General features: G+C 48.4%; 1 protein-coding gene across 4 annotated transcripts in view; it reads right to left on the bottom strand.

The window, feature by feature from the left end:
• The window catches only part of USP42 (ubiquitin specific peptidase 42), a 54,494-nt gene that overhangs the window by 2,379 nt on the left and 32,160 nt on the right, over nucleotides 1-19,955 (bottom strand). For all 4 annotated transcript variants that reach the window (XM_027611383.2, XM_027611382.2, XM_027611381.2 and 1 more), the window contains 13 exons: nucleotides 18,212-18,322; nucleotides 15,918-16,020; nucleotides 14,942-15,009; nucleotides 14,176-14,246; nucleotides 12,988-13,070; nucleotides 11,976-12,087; nucleotides 10,791-10,931; nucleotides 10,504-10,604; nucleotides 9,048-9,201; nucleotides 6,682-7,398; nucleotides 6,454-6,548; nucleotides 3,324-4,814; nucleotides 1,933-2,234 (listed from right to left, as the gene is read on the bottom strand). In XM_027611383.2, the coding sequence (XP_027467184.2) occupies nucleotides 1,933-2,234; nucleotides 3,324-4,814; nucleotides 6,454-6,548; nucleotides 6,682-7,398; nucleotides 9,048-9,201; nucleotides 10,504-10,604; nucleotides 10,791-10,931; nucleotides 11,976-12,087; nucleotides 12,988-13,070; nucleotides 14,176-14,246; nucleotides 14,942-15,009; nucleotides 15,918-16,020; nucleotides 18,212-18,322 (3,549 nt within the window). The remainder of the gene's footprint in view (nucleotides 1-1,932; nucleotides 2,235-3,323; nucleotides 4,815-6,453; nucleotides 6,549-6,681; nucleotides 7,399-9,047; nucleotides 9,202-10,503; nucleotides 10,605-10,790; nucleotides 10,932-11,975; nucleotides 12,088-12,987; nucleotides 13,071-14,175; nucleotides 14,247-14,941; nucleotides 15,010-15,917; nucleotides 16,021-18,211; nucleotides 18,323-19,955) is intronic.

The following is a 19,955-nucleotide window of genomic DNA, read 5'->3' as shown; positions in this document are numbered from 1 at the left end:
TACAAACCAGACTCCGTGTGCTGCCTGCGATGCGGGGAAAGCCATACCCCGCGGGAACAGTTCGCTCTCAGCCCATCAAACTCCTCAGCATTTTAACAGCAGGACAGATCAGATCTCAGGCCAAAGAAACTGAACTGAGAGTTCCATGCAGCCGGAGGACAGGAGGCTGAGAGGCGAGTGGTCAAGGCAGCAGACAAGGGGCACACGTGGCAGGCAGGCAAAGGGGCCTGGCATCCTCGGCCAGCGGACACGGATGCTTGGCATGCAAGCCCAAGCAGGTGGCCCCTGTCCCTGAGGACAGGAGGGGACAGGCACACGGGTTCCTCAGTCCGCTCTCCGCGGAAGCGCTGGCTGCACACCGGCCATCGAGGGCAATCGGACAGGACAGAAACGGCCACCACTCGACACAAAGCCTGACTGCAGCCCCTAGAGAGGCACGTCTGGGCCCCCAGATGCCAACTGGCGAGGTTCACACTCAGCCTTTCCCTCCAGAGCCATCTCTGTGGCGGAGCTGCCCTCCACTGTGTGCCGGCAGCCTCTGAGGGTGGTCCTTCCAAGACCCGCAGTCGGAGGGGAAGATGCTGGCAACAAAGCAGAGTCCCCTCAGATGCCGCCTGCTCCTCCCTCTCAAGCACCAAGCACAGACAGAAGGGACTCGATCCTCACCAAGCCAAGCCCTTCCCCAAATCCCCAAAATGCTCATGGGAAACCAGTCTGAAGATTTAGATATTTAAAAAACCCAGAGCAGACAACAGCCCGGCATCACTGTCTTGCCGGCCACGGCCACTCTTGTCCTCTGCCCCGTGCCACCTGGGCTCCCCACGGCACGTCACACTGCACAGCCCCTCCCGCTGGGACAGTGCCTCCCTCACGGTGTCTGCTTCTCTAATGCCAGCGCCCGGGGCCCTTCTGTCCCTCCTCCGTCCACAGCCACACTGACAGACGGGTCTGCCCCCGACATGCACGACGTCTCACCCAAGTTCACGACACAAAAGCCTCTGGGCAACCAAGATGCCGCATCAAAGTCACGAAAGTGCACCTCAGGCATCTAGGGCAGGGCCAGGCAAGCTTCTCGTACAAAAGGCCAGAGGACAACCCTGCTCTGCTCTGGGGCCATCCGGGCTCTCAGCAGCGCCTGGTCAGGGCCAGCACGGCGCCACGTAACTGAGCAGGCTGGGCTCGCCCCGAGCACAGCTCCGGACACAGGCATGTCCCACGTGCAAGGACATCTTCTCCTTTGGACTTTGTCAGCCATTTAAAACCCGCAAAGCCGCTCTGAACCAGCAGGCCCTGCGGAGATGGGCGGCACGGACATAAGCTGCATGCAGAGAGGGGCTGCTTTAGGTGCAGTCAGAGCAGAAAGGGCTATGAAACGACATCGGAAGACAGTGGTGCAAAGTGGGGAAGAATCCAAGCCCCCTCCCCCCCCCACAGCCTGGAGGGATTCGCTTAGTGGGAGCCAGGACCCCACAATACAGGCAGCTGCAAGGCCTCGGCTCTGCTAGGGGCCGAGAGCGGACGTACCCCAAACGGAGTTTCAGCTTATACTCCGAATGCTAGAGATTTGCAGACTCAGGAGGGAAAGCACACACGGTGAAAATATTTCTATCAGAAATGGCTTAAGAATAAAATCCCTGGTTCTTCATGAGACATACACACACGCCCAGAGCCCCAGACTCCAGAGGTCTCGCTACCGAGGCTCCGCCGAGCCCAGGTCCGGGTCACCGAGGTCCCTGCACACGCTAAGGGGTCAGTCCCGCAGCTGCACACCATGCCACGGGAGCCCGCGCTCCGCCTGGGGGCCGAGGCTGGAGCGGACAGAGCGCACTGGCTCCCGCTGGAGCCAAACCCTTTTAAGCCATTTGAGGGTTTCTTCCCCCGTGTTGACAAGAAATCGTTTCTATATTCTTAATTCCAAGTATCTCCTCTTACCCTGGCCACACTCAGACAGAGGACACCTGTCATCCCTGCTTCCCATCCTTAAGTGTTTTCTCTTCTCACGGAAAGGCCCAACACCTTCCAGAGGCAGGCCGTCGGTGAGGGGGAAAGCGCCGTCAGTTCTCCGGAAACGGTCAACAGTCTCATGGCTGGCGGCCTTGGGCAGGTGTGGCTCTGAGTCTTTAACAAAGTCCTCGGATCTCCTGGAGTGCCTCTTCTTTTTCTTCTTCTTTTTTTTGTGTCTGTGGAGATCAGCGTCGGAGCACGCTACTGACAGATCGGAGTCCTGCTGACGCCTGCAGAGGAAGAAGCCAGAACTCAAACCACCAACAAACCAAACTTGCCTCCGAGCGACCTGGTCCTCGGCTCTCACCCCCATGGCAGACGCTCAGCACGCACACAGCAGTGAAGACACCACCTGGGCACAAACGTGCCGGGCTCACCGCAGGAAGTGTTGGGGTCCAGGGTCTGAGTTCGCCTGCTTGGGCTCCCCCCGCCCCCCCCCCCCCCCCCCCCCCCCCCCCCCCCCCCCCCCCAGCTGCCTGGAGCTCTGCTCTGGAGCGAAGGCTGCTGGCCTCAAGTCCGGAGAAAGAATTTCACTACCTTTTCCTGGAACGAGTGGCCAAGGAACAAAATGCTTTCACCAGGAGCTTCAGACACACAGGAGGGAAGGAGGTTTTGTAACCATGTCTGTGTCCCTACAGCTTTTGGTAACCTTTCCCCAGGGTTTCCATGTCAAGAGACGTCAGAGGTCATGCACCTCGTCATGGAGAAGTCATTTTCAAGACAATCTCTGCCCAATTTAGCTTTTTAGAAAGACAAAAACAAACTTCCCCACTAGATTTTAAACTGGGAAATGGAGCCAGAGAAACAGACAAGGCTGAGGCAACGAGCGGTCGAGTGGTCGTCTTTGATGTGCGCCGGCAGCCGGCAGGCCAACAGCAAAGGGACAGACGGTGGCCTCCCTGTGCCTGCCCACCGGGCGGTCCCTGAGGCGCAAGAAAACGTGAACAGGTATGAAAACACAGCTACATGTGACGAGTGACAGTATGAACACCAGTTACGCAGTCCAAGACCCAAGTTCTCAGGCACAGACTGTGGCACGCTTACTCGAGTAACCACAGATCCTAAATCACGGACCAAAAACGGCATCATCGTTTCAAAAGGGGAGGTTTGCAGACCCTTTATAAAACCGCGAAGAGCATCAGCATGGAGCTGGGGTCCGGAAATCTACCGCGGTGGAAGCTCAGGCCCGCAGAGCGGATCACAGGACGCCAGCCTCCACCACCGGAGCCGGCTCTGTGCGTGGGGCCAGGCCCCGGGCTCCCGTGGCTGGAGCTGGAACCAGACCTCTCCCGACGCCGCACCCACGGCCGCCTCCTCACCTGGAATCGCGGCCTCGGTGTTTGTCTTTGGATTTCTTTTTCTTCTTTGATTTTTTGTGCTTCTTCACTTTAGGCTCTTCCAAGGGATCCTTCTGGAAGCTCCTCCAGGCCTTCTTCTCGACGTGACCGTCGCTGTTCTCCATGCTGTCGAATCTCCGTTTCCGGGACTTGGCGTTCTCGTGTTCGTGAAACCGATCGGCGAGGTTACAACTGGTGTCTTCGGCTACAAGTGCAATCTTCTCAGGGGGGTACTTCTCGGGGTACGGGAGGAGGGCGTGGGGCGGGCCCGCCCGGGGGCTGCCGAAGCGGTGTCGGTCCCTCCCCTTGGCGAGCAGCTCGTAGCCTTTCCTGCCTCTGCAGTGGTCCCTGTAGGGCCGGCCGCCGGCCGGGCCCGCCTTGGCGTACTCACGGGCGCCGTGGAGGGGCTTCCACTCGCGCGCCTCCCTGGCCGCGTACGGGGCGCACCTGCCGTGGTAGTACCTGCACGTGTCCCACCGCGGTCTGTCCGGGTAGTACTTGTCCCGGCCCCAGGAGCGCTCGCCTTCGGAATGGTGGTACCTGCTCCACTCCTGGTCCGCGCCGCCTCTGCCGCGGGAGTGGTGGTGGCCGTACCTGCCCAGGGAGCGGCGCTCGCCGGGGCTGAGCCTCTCGCCGTGACAGGGGTGGTGTGCGCCCCCGTTGCAGTGCTCCGTCCTGGGGCGGTCCTGCTTGGCCCGCTCCCGCACGGACGAGTGCCGCTTTTTGTGGTAGTGCTCCCCGGTTTTGCTCCTGCTCTCCCTCGCACGCTCTCCGCTGGAGGAACGATCCCTTCGGTTGCGATAATGCCCTCGATCAACTTTTCTGAGGATACTGATTTTTTCCTTAACTGGAGAATGATCTGGAACTTTTTGTCCCATCTTATTTTCTTCACATTTCTCCCCGTTACTTTGCTCAGGGCCCCCTTCTGAATGATTTTCTGTGACCTTGTCTACTTGAGGAGAGGGCGAGTCCTCCGCAGCTGCACCCGTGCTCCGAGGAGGGTCCTTCAAGTCCGTGCACGTGTCTCCACTGATGTAGACTAAGAGTTCGTGCTCACAGGCACCCTCGGAACATACCGGGGGACTTGGGCCCGAACTCCCCGCTGTCTCCACTGCGGCTGAGGCCCGTGGGCTCTCTATTACCGCCCCCGATATGGCCTGGGGCAGTCTGCTCTTGTCACCTGTTAAATCCCCGGGGCCACACAGTTTAGGGAGATCATCCCCCGTGGGATTCTTAGTACTGCTGTAAAGAGTGTCGGCACTTGGCAAAGACTCCTCGGGTTTTGCTAAAATGTTTTCTGAGACTTCTTCTTTGGTAGATTTGATGCTGGGGTCTAAGGGTGGCAAAGCCTTCTTTAACTTGCTGCTAAGGCTCGTTAGGGTCTCCAGTTTCTCACGGGACTCGGGGGAGGGACTGCCGGCCTCCCGCTCTGCGCCGGGATCCTCTGCAGGACCTTCCTCTGTTCCAGGCACGCTGCAGCCCCATCAAAACAAAGAAATCAATAAATTAGTCCTTGGCTTGATTGCTTTATGGATCACAGGGACAAAAACTTGAAAACATTCTTTACTAAATAACCTATGCCTTTAACATATCTGGCTGGAGTTTGGCCAATATGGGGCTTATCATTTTTGGAAACTTCAAATGTCTCTTTCCCTCACTAAATAAAAACATGAAATTCTCTATCAGGCTTATCTACTATCCCGTTTTTCTGCTACAATAATCCTGCAGTTCTAGGCTCCTTCTGTTTTCAGATATACTTCTAATTTTTAGTAACTGTGAAGATTCAAAAAAGTCAAATGGTGACCGGAGGCTCTAACTTTTCCTCTGCGTTTCTCCCGAGCTTCCCAGGAAGAGTCACTTCCTCCAAACAAGCCAACAGCCCCTTGGAACTTATAAACCGGAGGAAGCAGTGAGGCCTCAAAAAACCTTCCTGTAGGACATGAACTCTATCTGCCCTTGGCTGCTACAGGGCTCCCAAGGTACGCTCGAGGTTAATGAAAGCTGCCAGCAAACAACAGCAACCCTCCAGGGGCCCCACATTTTAGTGGGAAAATACCTGGGGGTAGAGAGCACAGATGAGACCAGTACAGACAAGTCACCCTGACGCAGCCATGAGATTCTCGAGCCAGCACGGAAGGGCAGCACCCGCTGGGTTATGATACATGCGTGGTTCAGTCTAGACAACTGTCTACGGTAACCCTCACGCACACGACATTTGAGGACAAACTAAGCTGAACTAGGGAAGGAAGCCACGGAGGGTTCACGCCGTCCCCTCTTGAAGGTAAACTGAAAGGAGTGTTCTTCGCCTACAGATTGACTCCACTCCATTTTAGTAATTAAACCTTCCTGAGCACTGTTCAGGAAGGGCAGCCCCCTGCCAGGGACCATTCTGAAATGTGGGGTGCATTCCGGGCTGTTACAGAGATGGGGGAGCCCCACTAGCACAAGCAGGCAGGGGCATGCAGGGAGTAAGTGAAGTCCCACGTCCACGTGGGCCAACACCCCAGCCAGGAGATTACTGGCAGTTTTCATGGACGTGACATTTTTCCAGGAACACAACTACTGTGTAAATCCAGAGAGGACCAGAATGTCACCAAAAGTAGTCCCCCATGAGGACATCACACCCCTGATGGTAAAGTGTGTGCGTGGGACTGAGCTCTGGACACCAGGCCACGTCCCACGCGGCGAGGCTCACAGCAAACCTGCGCAGGGGGATGCGCACTCGTGGGGCCGCCTGGATGTGTGCAAACGAAACACCACCATGTGGTATGTTCCGGTCTTTCATTCCCAGTACATTACACTCAGGCAATGTACCGATTTAAAAAAGCAAACCAAAGCATTCAATGTAGAGGAAGACTGTCTTATCTATGAATGCAATTTCAGAATTCTAGAAGAAGCAGAACAAAATATTTGCAACTCGATGGAGCCGAGAAGCCCTGCCCTACAACCTTGGGAGTCTTCACGTCTGTCACTGGAAGGCTAGGTGTCAGATTTGGAAGGGGGCCACAAAATCATTCCAGGATTCAAAAGGCCCACGATGAGACATGCGCAGTGTTAAGGCAGCAGCGTGTGCACGGACACAGTCACAGTGTCCTTTCCTGCGCTGTCTCACCTGGTTTCTTCTGTCGAGCCTTTCCCTTTGTTGCCGAGTTTGCAAGTCTCTAAGGTTTTGTCTTCTAGGGGAGGTGGCAGAGGAGCGGGCATCAACTGCAATAAAAAACAGTGTTTCACTTCTTGCTGCCACCGGGCACCCCCTGATCTCCAGCCAGCGAGCGGCTGGACGTGAGAGTCAAGCACAGCCCGCCCCCCCCACCCTCCAGGGCCACCCCAACACGCTCACCTTTCCAGGCAGACCGTTCACCTTAGAAAAGGGATTTTCTGCATGTAGGGCGGGCGGGACTTGGCAACTGGCACCAGCACAAGACAGACCATTCTCCTTCAGGTCGCCGTCCGTGCTGTCAGCACCGTTTAGGGCTAGGGGCTCATGAAGCCCGAGCGGAGAGGCCTCGTCATCTTCCGCATCCTGCACAGAAGAGTTCGAGCTCTCGGTCGTGCCGAGACCGTTCTCCTTGCCTAGGCCCTTCGCCTCCTCGTCAGACTCTTCGGACGACTCGGCGCCATAGGGCACCAGGACGCTGGAGTTCAGCTTGGACTTGCCGTTCATCACCGGCGTGGGGCAGGACTCGCTCGGGGCCGTCTGCTTTGTGACTTGACCGGGACCCGCCGTCGCAGGTGCGCTCGAGGTAGACTGTATTGCAGAAGAGTTGGTAACAGTGGAAGAGGGAACGGGCTTGGTTGGGTTCTCCAAAGAACCGCTGTGAAGGTTAGGCTGCGACTGGCCTTGGCGGACAGGTAACTTGTTGTGAATACTGATCGTGATTTTTTGTTTCTTGGGATGTTCTGGAATCACTGAGGGCCTGTTAACGGACCAGTTTTGAACAGAAGTCGAAGCATTAACAGAACCGGCCCGGCTGACACTGGAATTTCCACTAGGACTTGACATGGAACTACTTGGTGCTTCTTTCAATGGCCCGGTCCCATTTAAGTGAGGTGGGTTCTGGAAGAAAGAAGACCCCAGCTGGTGAGAGCCCCAGAACGGTCACAAAGAATCCACTCTGGCTGGGGGCGGGGGGGGGGGGGGAGCTTCCCACTTTGCTCATCTTTTTCTTTTTTGGAATATCAGGTTTCCCACACCTAGAAACACCACCTCCTCTCGTCTGTCCCTGACCACCATAAACCTTTCATGGGCCCGTGTTTTCTGGTAAGTAATCAACAACTATTTCTGTCCGAGAACAAATTCTTTCTGCTCCTATCTGAAAGAAAAGAACAGGCCCCTTGGGCACAGAGTCACATATGTTTTCCTTGGTTGGGTTTCTTGGAAGCCCGCTGCTCTACAGGTGGAAGAAAGTGCCAGCTTGTGGGGAATGACCACTGGCCAAGGGAGACGGGGGGCATGGGCAGACACAGAGCTGCTCTGGGCACCGTTCCCCCCGCTCCATGTCCCCTCTGATTCTTACTCATGAACTGTTCTGCTCCAGACTCCACCTCTGCTGCTCTATCCTAGAGGGGCAAACTGGTGGCCGTGGGTGAGATCTCATTCACAGAGGGGTTCTGCACGGCCTTCACAGTTTTCTTAAATACCTGAATTAGTTGCTATCTTAACACTAGAAGGTTTCACATGAAGGAAAACAAAAAACCTTGAAAAAAATCAGTCTTAGCCGCGCCTCCACACAGGGCACATGCTCTCCAGCGGGCCAGGGTCCTGATGTCACTATTAAGCAGGGTCCAGTGCAGGAGCCCATTCCCTGCCCAGCTCCCAGAGGCATTTGATTTCTGACTCCAGCTGGAACCAAACACTGTCCAATGTCCATAAAAAACCGCACAGAATAGACCATCTGCTGATTCAAAACAAATCACACTCGAGTGGAAAGGCTGTTACAGCACTATGGTATGGCGGGGGGGCGCTGCTTCCACACACGGACAGGTTGTCCACAGTCACTGCATAAGGCCAGCGGATGTCCGGCCTTCCCTCCTGAAGCCCTGCGTGTCACGTGACCCAGCCATCCCACCAATTCTTCCGGAGAGGCCAGCAGGAGGTGCCTCTGACCCGCTGGATGGGAGACAGGACACATCACACTACTGAAAGGACTACATGGACACACTGAAAATATGCTTTCTGTGAGTCACTTTCTTGTTTCTAGTATTCATCAAGAATCCCCAAATATTTAGTCCACTCTGAACGGAAGTCCAAAGTGAGAGCTAAAATCTCTAGCTTTTAGGGGCGCCTGGGTCGCTCAGTCAGTTAAGCGTCTATCTTCTGCTCAGGTCATGATCCCGGAGTCCTGGGACTGAGTCCCACACTGGGCTCCTTGCTCAGCAGAGAGCCTGCTTCTCCCTCTTGCTCTGCTCATGTGCTCTATCTCTCGCTCACTCTGTCTCTCAAATAAATAAAATCTTGATAAATAAACAGAATAAAATAAAACCTCTAGTGTTTAAATATACCTATACCCAGACTTTCTTCTTGTTCATTACATTCATACTCTGAGATCTTCTGTATATTTGAAATACTTTATAATTAATGGCTTGAATAAACTCTTGACAAGAAATGCAGTCATACGAGGACACGGCGGCTACTGCAGTGTGACCCAGAGGCTTTAACAATACCCAAGTTAGCACAGAGATTGCATCCTACCTCTGGAATGTTACCTTTATCACGTGAGAGGGGAGCTGTGGTCCGATAAACCCTGACGCAGCCTGTTTGTTGTTGACAACGCGCTGGCTGATCACGGGTCGGGGCGAGGACTGGCCGGGGCTGTGAGTGGGATGAGTGAGTTCACCTCCATTTTTCACATCGTGGGACCTAGGGACAAAGAGGGACAGCACTTAGGGCTTCATAGGGCACGTCCTTTGAAGAGCGTCATTATAGACTGAGGACCTGCAGTGCACAGAGCTACGTACACAGAGGATCCCCTTTGGGTCAAGGCTAGTGGCACAGCTGCTCCCACGGGGAGACAAGACAGACAACCATGCAAGTGGCATTTGTGGCTCTGCGTCCCAGAGATGCCACCACCTGAAAGCAATTCTTCTTTTCTGTTTATATTTCTCTAATTATAAGTACGTGCCGTTATATAGGAAGTGCGTATCTAGAAGTTAGAAACACAAACACGGCGCCTCATCTCACCCATGAGGGGCGTCGACTATTTAGATTTATTGGAATATCCTTCAGGCTTCAGCCTGTACTATTTTTTTCAATTCCAGTGTAAAAGATTTCAAACTGCTTTTTCTCCATATACACAGGATATATGGATACAATGATACAAGAGCACTTTCTTGTATCGTTTAGGGGGGAAAAAAGGCATCATAAAAATCATTTTTAACAGCTATGTAATAGTCCAACACATGGATATGCTACAATTTACATGCTCATTCTGCTAATATTGGAAATTTTAGGATTTTTTTTTTAAGATTTTGAGAGAGAGAGAGAGAGCGAGAGAGAGCGAGTGCACGAGCAGGGGGGAGGGGCAGAGGGAGAGGAGGAAGCAGGCTCTCTGCTGAGCAGGGAGCCCGATGCGGGGCTCGATCTCAGGACCCTGAGATCATGACCTGAGCCGAAGGCAGATGCTTAACGACTGAGCCACCCAGGCGCCCCAGAAATTTTAGAATGTTCTTAATTTTCAGCTACTATAAATGAATACCTTGGAGCACACATCAGACTTTTGCTCAGACCACACATTTCCAGAAATGGAATTAGTGAGTCGGAATATGCAGCAGCAACGGGAGGCAAATGAGCAGGTGTCGAGCCAGGCCTGGCTCAGGAAGGTGACTAGCTGCCTGTGCTCAGTGGTTGAGAGGTGACCACACCCAGGTCCTCAGAGGCCCCTTCCTGAGGCCTCCTCCGCCCCCAGCCCCCACCGTGTGCTGCCACCAGCAGCCTACCCTCTGCCATCACCATGCGCTTTCTCTGCATGCTTCATTATCAACTTGCCAAGGAGCTGGAAGCTAAATCCAACTCCTAATCCCTGCCCAAAAACTACCTCCCTTACTCTGTTGGCATCCTTAAGCTGCTGTTTCAGAAATAACCGAATACTGAATTTAAATATGTTGATGAGATGAAGAGAAATGACATAACAGAAAATGTGAAAATCTGTTTTCCTGATGATACCTGATATAAAAGAGAACATAAGCTTGTTGACTGAGTACCGATCTAATATCACTGGTAGATACGATGGAGTCATTCATTTGATACCAGAGGCCATTGCTAGCCTGCAAAAGAGAGCCAACAAAAGAGAAATTAGATATAATTAGACAAAGAGAGAACACCAATCAAGAGAAATGTAAGAAAAATGGGCTTTCATATTTTCACTGTAAAGTCCCACCTTGCCCCCCAAGAGCGCCAGTGCTACCTTAGAGGCTACTTCAAAAACAGTCACCAAAACCCGCACAGCTTACTTTGATGTAGCAGAAGTAATGGCCGGCATGGCAGTTAAAGCCAGTGTGTACCAGCACTGCGTACAGGACATAGATAATCGGTTCTCCGTTCGGTTGAGACATGTACGGTCGAATATCAAGGTATTCAGGATATTTCACATCCTAAACAGAAATGCAAAGAGGATCAAGGAACGTCACTTCTGAAGGCCCAGATCATTCCGCATATCCTCATGGAGACCCAAGCGCAGGACTTTGTGCCCTCAGATGTTCCAGCAGAAACCTAACACACTGAACCACATTTCAAAAGACACGATCAGGGGTGCCTGGGTGGCTCAGTCGTTAAGCGTCTGCCTTTGGCTCAGGTCATGATCCCGCGGTTGTGGGATCGAGCCCCTCATCGGGCTCCCTGCTCGGCGGGAGGCCTGCTTCTCCCCCCCACCCACTCCCCCTGCTTGTGTTCCCTCTCTCGCTGTCTCTCTGTCAAATAAATAAAAATAATAAAAATAAAAAATAGCTAACATTTAAAAAAAACAAAACAAAAAAACAAAAGACACGATCAGCCTGGAGCCACCCTAAACTCACACATACTTAGTGCACTCCCAACTGTATTCCTGATTTCCTTGAAGCAAACAAGGCTCTACGTTATGTGAACCTGAGTTGGCCACAGGACACAATCGAATGCTAATTCTGGACTTCGGCCTCACTTAGTTTTACTACTTTGGGAAGGGATTGTTTGGATCTCTTGCATACTACTGATTTCTGATACTTCCAGTCTTCAGGAAGTGGAAAGAAAGTATGAAAAATCAGTGTGCTACCCTCAGAAAACCTCAACAAACAGGAAAACCAACCCTGACAAAAGAGTGTGAGATCCAACAGGGGCGCATCTTCTTCAGATTTCAAACGACACCAGCTCTCCCTGTATCTCCCCACTTTCCCTGACCATGAAGCCCAAATGCAGATCACAGTTACCAGTTTTATCATCAGAAAGTCTAACCAGCTAAAGAAGAGAGAAATTATACTCATGAACACACATAACACACTACCACTAGCTCAACGCTCTGACGTATTTTCCCCCAATAAATACTAGAAGAACTTAGGAAATCAGGTAACAAACTGTTCAATTAGGTTGTTTATAACCCTTGATAGTTACTGACGCATAAGCCTTGAGAGAGACAACATAAAAGGTTATTAATATTATCAACATACCTTAGCAATTTTTCCACCAGTAAAATTTGCAAAACGTTTCAGAGAAAGTGTAAGAACATTAGAGGATCTGTGTATAGTGAACCTCTTTGAAGCTGGAACCATCTTTTTACACCTTGAAATAAAAAGAAACAAAGGACTAAGATTTATGTATTTTTTAGTCTTTCCCTTGTTATTTCCTTGAAACATTTCTCCCACCAAACCTAAAGGAAAGCTACTAGCTAAAACACACCACCCCTCTCAACCACCGGTGAAAACACTAAAATTATGACAGGGGGAGATTGCTCAATTAACATGAAAGAAAAAAAGGAAGCTAGGACAGTTTCTGAGAAGCCACATAGCCACTGATAATTTTAAAATTAGGTGAATACAGACTTCTCTCAATTCAAAACAAAGTGACCATCCATGGAGCTTAGAACAGGGAAAGTGCCTGTGGTCATGGGGAGCTTTCTTCCCCCAAGACATGAGTATTTGGTAACGATCACCCACAGTACCTGATTCTAAAATGTAAATTTACTAAAACATGTGAAACAGGACTTTCTTCAAATAGAGGCTCTCTTGACTTCACAGGGAAACACAGCAATGAATCATCAGTACTAGAGGTTTCCAGCAGATACCACCCTGAATCCTGGGTGAGAACCGGATGAGCGAGCAAGAGCCTTAACTGCGCTGGGAGAAAGCGAGCCCCACTCCATCACCGCCTCTCCTAACAAGGAGTCCATGAAAACGCTGCTCACCACACGTGTCCCCTGGGCCACACAAGGCGCAGCAGCTACCATGGGCCGTCCCCCGCAAACCTGCCCAGTCATGGAGCACCGAGCCTCCCCAGGGCAGAGGTGCGCGCCTCTCAAGAGTGTAAACCTGTAGACGCTGAGCACTCCGGCCCCGGGAGCACGGAGACCCTGTGTCCTCCCACACAGCACAGAAGCTAACAGGAGTCTCGTGGGGGACAGGGGGGTGTTCCTGAGACACCCCCATCCCCGACGCAAGCCACCCCACCGCCACATCCTCTTACTTGCTGCACTTATAAGAGTTTTCCCCGTCGAGCTGCTCCGGCTTCACAAACTGCTCCAATGCCTTGTTCACACTCTGAGCGGCCTGCAAGAGAAGGACAGCGTCAGCACCACGGGCCCTCTCACTGCCCCTGACCGAAGGAAGAAGAGACGACTCAAAGGTCTAGACGCCAATATGAATTTTTATGTAGAAGGAAATTTCTCTTTTATTATGATGTTGACTTTTATACGTGTACCCATCCAATTATTGTCCCCTTCTTAAAAACCATGCAGATCAAAGTGAACGACCTGTAAAAAGTTCCTCACTGCAGCATTTTCAAAAAGAGCATAAAACTGGAAACAAACCAAATACCCATCAGCAAGGAAAGGGGCATGTGCATGGTGGTGCTCATGCTCAGGGGGCCGCCACATGACTGTCAAGGTCCGGGCGCACAGAGAAGCCACCGAGCAGAACTACGGGAAAGTGGCAAGTGGCTAAATAGGCCTAAGGTGTAATCACATTTTTATAAGCAATAAATAATGGGTTCTGGAACAGTCTCTTATCAAATGGTTTTGTTTTTTTTTAAGATTTTATTTTATTTTATTTTATTTGACAGAGAGAGAGAGACAGCGAGAGAGGGAACACAAGCAGGGGGGAGTGGGAGAGGGAGAAGCAGGCTTCCCGCCGAGCAGGGAGCCCGATGTGGGGCTCGATCCCAGGACCCTGGGATCATGACCTGAGCTGAAGGCAGATGCTTAACGACTGAGCCACCCAGGTGCCCCCAGTTTATATCAAATTGTTAAGGGTTCATCCTGAGGAATGGGACCCTCTACACATCTGCAACGTTCATTTCTATCCTAAACATGTATTACATTTGTAATTGGAAAAATAAAAGCTTAACAAAAAATAGGAGCTTAGAAAATGCTAGAAATAAAAGTTTCTAAACAATGACAATCATCTAAATTGGGTTAATGCAGACATCAAATTCTGGTTTTATCACAATCTATCAAGTGAAAAGTCAAAGGGCAAGAAAAAGTCTGTACGCTCCCTGCTACAAATCTTATTATCCCCTCTGAATACAGTTGTGGCATATGAACGGTTTCAATTTGTAGTCTCTAGCAAGTGTAGTCTAAGTTTATAAATGAACTACAGATAAAGTTACACAAAGTCTGTCTTTTTCTAACCTCGCCACCACAATTAGCAAACGTACCTTTATCTCCAACGTTATATCAAGATATGGATCGAACGTATCTGAGACACCTTTGCAATTTAAACACTTGACTGAAATGAAAATGAAACGCAAAGAATAAGCAAAGTGTAATCCTTATGGCAATATCAACTACTGAAATAACAGAACACAAAAATATTATATGAAAATAAAAAATTAAAATAAAGTACATTTTTCAGATTGGGCAAAAAAATGTTAATACCACACACAGTGTGAGCCAAAGTGTCATGAATGCAGCCCACATTTGTTGTTGGTTGGAATGTAAACTGGTATAACCTCCTGGAAGGATGATCTGGAGTATCAGAATTTAAAACACACGTACCCTTTAATGCAGAAATTCTAAGAACTCATCCTACTTAGACACTTTTACATGAACATAAAGGCACTGTATAAGAAAGTGCCATGAATGACTAATAGTAATAACAACACTGAAGAATTAGAAACAACCTCAATATCCACTGTTAGGGGACTCAAATGAGTGGAATTCTTCTTCAGCCGTGAAAGACCGTATTACCTACATGTACTGACATGTAAAAAGGCTTCTCACGTTAAGAGAAGAAGGAAAGAGATCCATCTGACGCACCGCAGTCTGCCCGTGCGCAGGGAGGTCCTGGAAGGCTATACTCTAAAGTGGGACAGGGGCTGCCTTTGGGGGGGTAAGGGAGACACAGTCCCCACTGCTGACCCGTTCCTCCTGCACTTTAACCGCACGCATGCGCCTCTGTATCAACCCGGCGGACAACGTTACCTCTAGATCTCAGGTATCCTCCAAATATCTGACAAACGAGGGTGGTAGCCTGCGTGTGTCTGTCTAATCTGAAAGACAAACAGGGATGTGAGACAAGAGTTCTACAATAATTACAGATGCTGTGACCGAATTTTAAAAGCTATAAAATAACAAAAATCTATAAAAGAACAAGAATCCAAACAGGAAGCCACGAAAGAAAAGGACCTCAGTATGCACGGCAGCCAGAGAATTATCTTGCCTGGACCAGACCACAGCGAGGGTCTGGGGAGAGGCAGAAAGAGGCAGGAGAGTAGTGACAGAGAGCTGACACTGAGGCAGGAATTTGGCCCAGAAGCAAGCAGCGAGGCTGTGACACAGGGTGTGTGTGGCCCGGCTGGCGAAGGCAGGGAGAGCAGAGCGTTCTTCTCTGCTCTGGGGTCCGTCATCCAAGCAAGCAGAGGCAAGACAGCGCCAGCGACAGTGGGAGCAGAACAGGAGATCTACCAGGTGTGTTCAGGCAATGCAAGTGGGTTAGGATTTGGTATCTAGTTCTCCTCGAAATCTTCCCCTTGAGTCTGCATTTAGACTTTAAGGAAGAAACTCCAGGAACTGGTAACTGACCAGACTAAGAAAGATTCAGGGAACACACACAGATTTCAGAGGCTGGAGAGGAGCAGAAAAAATGCTGGGCACAACTAGAAAGAAAAAGTGGTTAGGTTTAGATCTGCAAAGGCAATGCTGATACTCAGAAACTGAGTAATGGCAAAACCAATCCCCAATTCCTGACATCTGTAATTAAATCCACATTGTTATAGTAAGCACACCCTTAAAATTTTTCAATCATTTTAAAATGATGGAAATCACTTGAGGTAGAGGCAGTGCAAAGTCAAAGTGAAGCAAACACAGAGCTCTGGGCATTCATCGTAAAAGGCAAAAGTGAACTCCAGTAAGCCAGCGATGCGAAGGGAAGAAGTGACCAATGCTTTACTGTACTCACTTATTGCTGCCATTCAAGCATGCTTTTTGCATAGCATCAACAGTGTATTGAAGGAATTCGTGGGCATCTTCTTGGTTTCCAAAGCGGAAGTGCCTAGCTATACCTGTGAAGTTTAAGTAAAGACAAAGCTTTATCATCACATGGGATACGCCCCGGCTGTACCCCCCCGACATTCTATCTAATGACCATCTGTCAGTTAGAATACACCTGCTAATTATTTTATGAGGACGTAGCACTAACACACACTATCCTGAGAACAGCGAGGACCACGCCCTTTAGACCATTACAAGTGCACATGGCCTAGAGCTCCTGAGAGCCCAGAGACTCCAGGTCTGCAGGAAGTTAATAAAACTGTACTTGAATAAATTCAACTTTAGCTGTATTGTCTCAAAAATTTGTTCAAAACGTTATGTTTGTTCGAAAGGTGATGTTAGCGCACACAATCTTAAATTCAGTGCTAGATCTCCCTAAGAGAATCCACAGCAAACATAAATGTCTGAACCCATCTCGGTTCTGTCTCAACAACCCCACAGAATACACTGTGTGCTCAGCATCTCTGCAGCCTTGTTTCTAACGGACTAAATGGCTGCAAGACAAAATGACATAATAAAAAACAACAGCGGGGCACCTGGGTGGCTCAGTTGGTTAAGCGACTGCCTTCAGCTCAGGTCATGATCCCAGAGTCCTGGGATCGAGTCCCACATCAGGCTCCCTGCTCAGCGGGGAGTCTGCTTCTCCCTCTGACCCTCCCCCTTCTCATGCTCTCTCTCATTCTCTCTCAAATAAAAATCTTTAAAAACAAACAAAAAACAGCATAGACAATGTCACAATAAAACATGAATAGAGCAATTTCTATACATGAATATACAGAAATACATACTAGCTTGAGTCATACGAAACTGCCCGTATTCCGCCAGTTCTGCCTATAAAAATGGCAATCTCATGATCCTGCCACGTGTGTGGGGTTATGTGAGCTCATGGATATATGTGCACACAAACAGCGATGACCTTTTCTTAAAGTCTAGTTTTAAAAATAATTAATCTTTCCTTATATGTAAAAAATAAAACAAACAAAATTTCCCCTGACTAAAATTCTGCCAGGATCCAACACAGCTTAAAAAATGTTTGCGTTGTCTCCTCTGGCCTGTTAATACCGCCGAGGGCCAACAGAACACCTCTTAATCTTCGGCAGCTTTTTAGGCAAAAGGATTATAGATTGTCACTGTATAATTATCCACCCCTGTAATTACCCCGCTAGATTCCAGATTAACAGTTAGGGTTTCTTTTTTATTTGCATGCATTTTTTCCCTTCTAACTCAATTAAGATGATGTAAAAGTTTATTACAAAACCACATAGAAAGTGCATTAAGGCATTTCACGTACCTTACTGGGGTCATTGTAATGCAAAAGAAAATTTTCAAGTCATTTAAAAATTAAACAGAGAAAGTGAAATTTATCCACAAGTTTGCTGTCATGAGTTTAAATGTTGCTTTAAGAGTGTAATTAACTTTAGTTTGATCATTCCTAACGCTATACACAGCATAATGCTCATTCACTGAATTAAAACCAATTCAAAACTATTTAAAGAAACCTGTGGGACAATATTATAGTATAACTCAGCATAGTAATCCAAATAGCTAGTGGAAAAAATCATTGTAAAACTTATCAATGAATTTATGAACAAAGTGAGTTTTTTTTTTAAAAGATTTTATTTATTTACTTGAGAAGGAGAGAGCGAGCGAGCGAGCAAGCACAAGCAGGGGGAGTGGCAGGCAGAGAGAGAAGCAGGCTCCCCACTGAGCAGGGAGCCCGACACAGGGCTGGATCCCAGGACTCCGAGACCACCACCCGAGCCAAAGGCAGATGTTTAACCAAATGAGCCACCCAGGCACCCCTAACAAAGTGAGTTTTTAAAATTTTTAAATCTGTGGGGCGCCCGAGTGGCTCAGTCAGTTTAATGTCTTACTCTTGATCTCAGCTCAGATCTTGATCTCACAGTTGTGAGTTTGAGCCCCGTGTTGGGCTCCGCACTGGCGTGGAACCTACTTTAAAAAAAAAATTAATTTGCTTGTATTAAACTGAATACCTTATTATATTGTCATCTTTTGTGGTTTCAAAGTGTATTTCTATACTAAATGTTTTACTAAAGATTTGTTATCAATTAAAGCCATACCCACGTATGATAAAACATGTTTGTTTTCTACAATACACCAGGAGCTTATCTTTTACCAGTTAGGCCATTAAGACCAATTACCTAATAAACACTAACATAAACTACTACAGATGATACTTACGCCGCATCTCATTAATGACAAACATCGGCTTAATAACATCCCCAGGATTACTGAGTGCCTGAGTGATATGTGCTTGCATTGTACACATCATACAAAATCCTTCTGCATGACCTGAAAGATAAGACCATAATCCTCCAAATTAGCAAAATATGACTTCATACAGACATCACAGAATATTTTAAATAAGGGGCACAAACCTGAAGTGAAGTAACAACAATAGCTACTGTGTGTCACACCTTGAACTACATACTTTCATTCATTTTCATTTAATTCTCTAACAAACCCAAGTGATAAGTATATACTGGCTCAATTTTATAAGAGAAGAAACTGAGGCTCAGCGAGTTAAAATTTTGCCCAGTGTCAAACAGTATTAAGTGGAAGACACATACTGGACTAAAAATTTTCTTCATATTCAAAGCCTGTGCTCTTAACTACTCTTTATACTGGAAAAGTAAGTTTTCTCTTATACTAGTATCCGTCTCAAACAGAAAAAAAAAAAAAAGTCACAAGAGGCTGAAAGCCTCTCCATATTATATTCTGGTCTTGTTGGCCATATACAGGGGTCTCTGTTGCATATTCTTCTTCTTTCCTTCTTCCGTTTTACAACTTTAAGAAAATGTGAAAACCATTCTTAGCTCATGACTAACTGGTTCTACTGGTATCTTGTGAGCAGAGGCCACAAATGCCGCTAAACATCCTACAAGAAGCCCAGGCCAGCCCCCACAACAAAGCATTATCTGGTTCTAAACATCAATAGTGCTGAGATTGAGAAACTCTGCCTTAAACTAAAGGCCGCTCAGAACCTAACAAAGCTTTAAAAGCTTTGAAAGGTTCAAACCATTTTCAAGTGACATACCTGTGTCCCAGAATAAAGCTCAAAAATATTTATAGGAATAAAAAAAAAACCCTCCAGCACCCCAAAACATAAAGTTCTAATCAAAGACCACAAGACATGCAAAGATGCAGGAATGACCAATAACAAGGAGAAAATAAACAGAAACAGACCCAGAAATGGCACAAATAATAGACTCAAAAGACAATGACGTTAAAAAAGACCTTGTACACATAATCAATCACATGTTCAAGGAGGTAGAAAAGAACAAGAGCATGTTAGGGAGAGCCATGGAAAAAGAGCCAAATGTATTTTACAGGTGAAAAGTAGAATCTCAAGATGAAAAACACACCAGGCGAGATTAACAATAGATTAGACAGAGGGGAGAAAAGATCAGTGAACTTGAAGACTTCGCAACAGAAATCATCCATAATGAATCATACACACACAGACTCAAAACAACAACAACAAACAGATAAGCTTATCAGTGAGCAGCGGGACTCCTTCAAGTTAGTCCCTAAATAGACATGGAATTGGGAGTCTGAAGGGAGAGAACAAATATCTCAGGAAATGATGACTACGTACAGAGAGCACAAGGGAGATTTTTAGAGTGATTCTACAGTTTTGTGTTCTGAAGCGGTAGTGGTGTGCATGAACCTGTACCTGTGTTAAAGTTCACAGAACGATACACCAGAAAAGGTTAATGGTGCTCCATTTACAAAAATAAGTTTTTTTAATGACTAGAAGCCACACAAATTTGAAACAGTACACTGACAGATCTAAGAACCTCAACAAATCCCAAACAGAAAACAAGAGACAACTACACGAAGAACCACTCAGTCAGACTGCTGAAAACAGTGACAGAGAGCATCATAAAAGCAGTTAGTAATAAAAACATGTACACAGAAACAA

This window comes from Zalophus californianus, chromosome 10 (genome assembly GCF_009762305.2).
Source record: "Zalophus californianus isolate mZalCal1 chromosome 10, mZalCal1.pri.v2, whole genome shotgun sequence".
NCBI classification, from domain to species: domain Eukaryota; kingdom Metazoa; phylum Chordata; class Mammalia; order Carnivora; family Otariidae; genus Zalophus; species Zalophus californianus.
Note: the sequence above shows the minus strand (reverse complement) of the source record. Positions and strands in the feature narration are given on the sequence as shown.